The sequence below is a fragment of the Crocodylus porosus genome, unplaced genomic scaffold, assembly GCF_001723895.1.
Source record: "Crocodylus porosus isolate Cpor-Errol unplaced genomic scaffold, CroPor_comp1, whole genome shotgun sequence".
In the NCBI taxonomy this organism is placed as follows: domain Eukaryota; kingdom Metazoa; phylum Chordata; order Crocodylia; family Crocodylidae; genus Crocodylus; species Crocodylus porosus.
In genome coordinates this window covers 912713-918394 of record NW_017728928.1, presented here as the reverse complement: position 1 = coordinate 918394, position 5682 = coordinate 912713, and the positions used below count along the sequence as shown (strand labels likewise).

Genomic DNA, 5682 nt, shown 5'->3' with positions numbered 1-5682 from the left:
AAAGGAGAACTTTATTGATTACAGGGGGTAGGGGAAACTAGGGTACAGGATTGAGCAATATCTTAGAAATCCTAAAGAGCAAACAGGGTGGCTGAGGTAGCCTTTTGATTATGCATCTGTGTTACTGCCAGCTAGAGATCTAATCCTATTGAGCAGCTTACTCACAAGCATCTTCCAGAGTTCTCCAGTTTCCCCTCTGGAGTCGTGGGATGAGGGAGAGCTGGGTCCCAATGGCAAGGCTCCTCTGTCTCCCCTGCTTTGCTGCTGCTTCACCTCATGGCCGAAGACAGAGAGCCTCCTCCCCCCCCAACCTATACAGCCCCTGTGACTTCATTCACCTGGGCCAGTGGAGGTCAGTCCCAGTTGGCTGGCGGCCAACCAATTTGAAATGCATCACCTGTTACCAGGCAGATTCCAGCTCCCCAGGTAGAAACCCCGCACCCAGGTAATTGATGCAAGTCACACAGGCAGAGGGAGCAGGTTCCCCCCTCCCTCAGGACTGCAGCCAGTTCAAGTTACCTAAAGAGACTGGCCAGGGTGTGGTCCCCTCCGTGCTGACCCACCCTAATCAAATGGTTGCTGCTCAGAGATTTGTCACAGTGTCACAGGGCAGAGATTTTGGGGAGAAACAAGGTGGCTTTTCGCCACAGGCTATTCCAGTGCTTCACCACCCTCCTAGTGAGAGCGTTTTCCCCAATACCCAAACTCAACTTCCCTTGCTGCAGCCTGAGCCCATTGGTCCTTGTCCAGTCATCTGCCCCCATGGAGAACAGCCCAGCTCCATCCTCTTTGCAGCCCCCCTGCAGGGAGGTGAAGGCTGCCTTTCAATCCCCCTCGGTCTTCTCTTCCGCAGACTGAATCAGCCCATTACCCTCAGCCTTTCCTCACCAGTCCTGTCCTCCAGCCCCCAAACCATTTTCATTGCCCTCCACTGGACTCTCTCCAATTTGTCCACATCCTTTCTGTAGTGGGGGGAGCCCACAACTGGACACAGGACTCCAGATGTGGCCCCACCAGTGCAGAAGAGAGAGAGAGGAAGAACCACTTCCCTAGATCTACTGGCAAATGGAGGCTCTCGATCACTGAATTTAGCCAGTTTGTCCCCAGGGGGTATCAGCCAGGCCGAGGAGAGTGGTAGCGAGCAGGCAGCAAGACATCCTTGCAAGACGGCTGCATTGCTGCATGCTCCTGCTTCTCATGTGACAGGAGGGAGCATCTCCCAGGAAGACAGAACAGGGCTGGACCTCGCATCTGCACTTTCCCCACTGTGATGAGTGAAGAGTCCCAGCAAGAGCACACACTCAGAGGTGGAACAACACGCAACCACTCATCTTTAATGTTACAACCACTTACGGCTTGCAACGAGGTGGCTGGGGACATGGGCGTGAACAGAGCCTAGGTGGGGGGCAGCTCACCATAATCGCTCTCTCCCATTGAAGGGAGGTGGATTTACTCCATCAGTGCAAGCATTTACCCAGCGAGGATGTTGATCCCAGGTCTGCCTCGCTCTGCAGACAACCCCCATCAGCACCCCACCACTGGAGAGCTTTCTCTCCCCTTGCCTGCAGGCAGTGTCAGGGGAGGCTTCTGCTGCTTTTCCATGCTTTGCCCCTTTCTCCACCCAGCAGCGTAGCAACAATCATCTGACCTTTCTTGTTCCCGAAAAAGGAGGGTGCCAACTGAACTCAACCTGGCAAATTGCCTCCATTTTTCTTTTCTTTTTTCTTGTAGCAGAGCCAGCCGATCCTTCCAGAAATCCAGAGTGCTCCAAGAAAAGCACCAGGTCGCTCATGTATTTGACATGGCCAACGAATAGGGTGGATCTTTATTTTTAAATTACAGTGAAATACCGAGGGACTTTCTGCTGCCAGATGCCTTCTATGTCGGGGAGGCAGCATGAGCTCTACATACGTTTCCCTCCCCACCCTTCAGATCCCATCCCAAACACCACAGATCTTTAGCAAGATGCCGTGCAACTCACCCAGTTCCTTAGAGCCTTGGCTTTCGCTGGCCAGCTCCCCCATCTTAACCAGAGCATCGAAGTACCCCTTTGCTGCGAAGGTCACACCTGAAACCATCAAAAGAAAAGCAGAGGGTATTATCTATCAGGATCCTAACTTATGCGACACCTACATGCAAAGCGCACCACAAAGCAAACAGGCAAGGTCCAAAAGGCTTATGGTTACTGTTAGGTAAAGAGACTATTGGGGTAGGGGGACAGAAGGCATTAGAGCTATGAGATTAAGGGGTTATTTGGCCCCCAAAAAAGGGCGGTGATCTCTGAAGCGGGTGCATTTTCAGACATGCTCTGGTGTTTGCAATGCACAGCTTGCCGCAGCTGCCAGAGGCACGGCCACATCGCTGAAGAGGGCCGCCCTCCGTAACAGGCCGTTCTTGTAGCTGGTCTGTTGACACTCCATCTACACACTTTATCACTTTAATCAGATAAGCAGGGGGGTTTCCTCCAATCACAAGAACATGTTGTACAGCTCGGGCTCGACTCCAGGACATCTCTGCTGTGGTTTCTTCCCGCACATGTTATTGATTACACTGCTTCCTTTAGATGTCCTTCACAGGGGCCCAGGGCAGAGCAACAGAAAAGCCAGGCTGGAAGCTTGGGACGGCAGGTGTTGCAAAGGGAACGGGGGACACGGGGCCAGGACCCACAGCTCAAAGCAGGTCCCGCCGCACAGGACTTTTAGGCACCCACGGCCACATGCTTTAAAAAAAGAAATCTATGCATGGATTAAAGCAGCAGCATTTCAAGTGAGAGATTCTGGGCCAGACTGATGGGGAATGTCTTTATAAAACCACCCCTGATTGGAAACTCAGAGTCCCCCCTCCGGCCCCCCGACTGCAAAGTGTTGTGTGTTTCCTCTCCAGGGCAAACTTGATTTTTACTGCTGCCTACGCAGAGCAGCAGAATTAAAATGAGATTAATAAGAAAAAAACCCACACAACTCATGAATTGAGATTTAGTTAACGTGGTTTAATGCAGTTGGAGACTGCCATTAAGTCCCAGTACCCCAGGAGATGAAACACAAGAGGCCAGAAGAGCAGGAACAATTATATGTATTTTTTTTTCCTGAGGCGGCAGAGTTTGCCTGGCAAATCCCACTGGTTATCTGCACGTTGTCCAAAAGCATAGTCTGAAATCTTGGCCAGAGGATGCAGGCCTCAAGAATGGAGCCTGAATCACCACATCCAGGCAGATTTGCTTTCTTTATCAAGAGAGGCAGCTGAACATGGACCCTGAACTGGGAGGTAGGCGCAGGGACTGCCGAAGGTGCAAGGCTCGCCTCACTCACCCCTTTTTCTCAGCATGGATTCACTTAAGAACAGCTTGACTATAAGATTTTTTTCATGTGTCTTCTTCAAAATGATGAGCCCATTCCCTAAAAAGGCCAGCTACCTCCAATATAGTGCAAAATCCAGTGCCAAAGGGGATCCAGCACAGCCACCATAAGCACAGGATCCCTGTGAAGAGGCCGGTGCACAGTCCCAGAACACAAGCTGGGTGCAAGTCCAGAGTCCAGCCACACTGGAAGCCAGACAAGATTTGAATGGCTTTAATCAAGAAGCAATGAAAGCCAAGGGACCATCCAGCAACTGAAATCTCAGTGCCCTTAACTACTTCCCAGAGGAACAGAAGTCTTCACTTTCATCTCTCCAGGATTTTAGCTGCATCACTCTGGGTGTGCCGTGCCTTCCCTCCAAGCAAAGCCAGAATCAAAGTCTCCATTAAAAAATGTTTTATTACTATTTAAAAGGGCCAGATGATCTTTGGGGGAAAAATGCCACAAAAACATTTTTAACATCCTACTGGCCTCTAGAATCGAATGCTCAAGAGCGCCTCATGCTTGGACTATTTTCGAGTCCTGCGGAAGGCAATGACAGTGTCTGGGGGCTGGGGGACAGGACTGGTGAGGAGCGGCTGAGAGAAATGGGCTGATTTAGTCTGCAGAAGAGAAGACGGAAGGGGACTGAACAGCAGCTTCAGCTCCCTGCAGGGGGGTGCAAAGAGGATGGAGCTGGACTGATCTCAGTGGGGGAAGATGACAGGACAAGGAGCAATGGGCTCAAGTTGCAGCAAGGGAGGTTTACGGTGAATATTGGGAAACACCCTCTCACGAGGAGGGTGGTGAAACACTGGACCAGGTCACCCAGACAGTGGTGGACTCTCCGTCCTTGGAGGCTTTTAGAACTCAGCTAGACAAAGCCTTGGTTGGGGCTGGTCCTGCTTGGAGCAGGGGGTTGGACTAGATGTGACCTCCTGAGGTCCTTCCCAACACTCATTTTCTATGATTCTGCGATTCCCAAGAAGACAGCTCTGTGCCAGGCTTCCTAAGGCAATTTGCCCAAGACAGGTGTCGTGCCTCTCACGTCATGAGAGGACAGTGATGTTCACTGGGCCAGAGGATGGGCACAGGGGCAGTCCATGGGCCAGATCTTGTGCCCGGTGTTGGCAGGTGCGCGTGCGACTCCATGTACTGGGTCTGCCCATGTGCCGGCCAAACCCTGCGCACCAGTGACACCACACACCATCATTTGGTTTGTAGGGCTGGAAATTTGGCATCAGGGGATCAGCAACTAATGCTTCCACAGCCTCCCAACCTCCAAACCCATGGGAAGCCCTACGGACCAGGTTGAGCCCATGGTCTGGAGACTGAGCACTGCTGCGATAAGACACTTGACTCTAGCTTCCAAAATCCTCACCACAGCGATTCCCCCATGAGCACAGGCATCCTGTGACGTGCTTCTAGGACAATGCTGTTGCCAGCCACTCCCCTAGATGCCGCGTGGCCTGGTGCTCCCCGGCTGTCAGCTAGGTATGCATTTGCAGCTCAACTTCACTTACTTGCCAAGGCTTTCTCATAGGTCTTCCCCATGGAAATGAAGTTCCTGAGGCTGGGATTGAACTGTTCCATGATTGTCTGGATGAAGGAAAACAGGGAAAAAACACAACAGATGTTAGCAAAGGTGGCTGGGAGGAGACAATTGAAAGGAAGAGGGTTCCCTGTCATTAGGCGAAACCTCCCCTGGCCGCCTCGTGTATGCACACACAGCAGCTGATTCACAACATGCACACACGCCGCCATGCCGAGCAGAGCACCCTCCCACGCCCCGCTCCATAGACAACACAATCCAAATGCTGCGCACGCAACGGACCAGTTTTAATAAACGCGAGACATCACGACCACATTGCAACATGCCCAGAGGAATACTTTTGCTCTCTGCAGGAGATAGAGCGCCAAGGAGAAACAGGATCGCAGGACAATACAGGATCGGATCAGCTGGGGATGGGCTGGGATCCTTCCAAAAGCTGAGTAAGAATGTACTCAGCTGCACAGTTGACAGAAACTGCTCGACTAGAAGTAATGCTCAGACTGATCAATGCTATATTTTCATCCCTCATGTACCAAGCCCTGCTTTTATGAGAGGAGACTAAGTCCTCACAACAGTGCCAAGTTGTATGGGCAGCAACACAGCCAGAAACCCAGGGGTGTGGGATGCACCGGTGATGGGGGTTTGTACCTGGGTGGAACAACGCTCTTGTCCCAGACAGGAGCCGGCCAACTTGCCCATGGTGACACCGAGCAGAAAGCCATCTGCTTCTGCACGGTCAGAGAAAGGCTTGCACGCGTGCAACCAGTGACCACGGCCCCTCTTTGAGCATCTCAC

The 5682-nt window shown here is 52.0% G+C and overlaps 1 protein-coding gene across 3 annotated transcripts in view; it reads right to left on the bottom strand.

The window, feature by feature from the left end:
* The window catches only part of BAIAP2 (BAI1 associated protein 2), a 65204-nt gene extending 60165 nt beyond the window's left edge, over positions 1 to 5039 (bottom strand). For all 3 annotated transcript variants that reach the window (XM_019542279.1, XM_019542281.1, XM_019542280.1), the window contains exons 1-2: positions 4859 to 5039; positions 1982 to 2068 (exon numbers count right to left, since the gene is read on the bottom strand). In XM_019542279.1, coding sequence (XP_019397824.1) covers positions 1982 to 2068; positions 4859 to 5024 — 253 coding nt within the window. In that variant the 5' untranslated portion in view covers positions 5025 to 5039. The remainder of the gene's footprint in view (positions 1 to 1981; positions 2069 to 4858) is intronic.
* Positions 5040 to 5682: the final 643 nt, after the last annotated feature.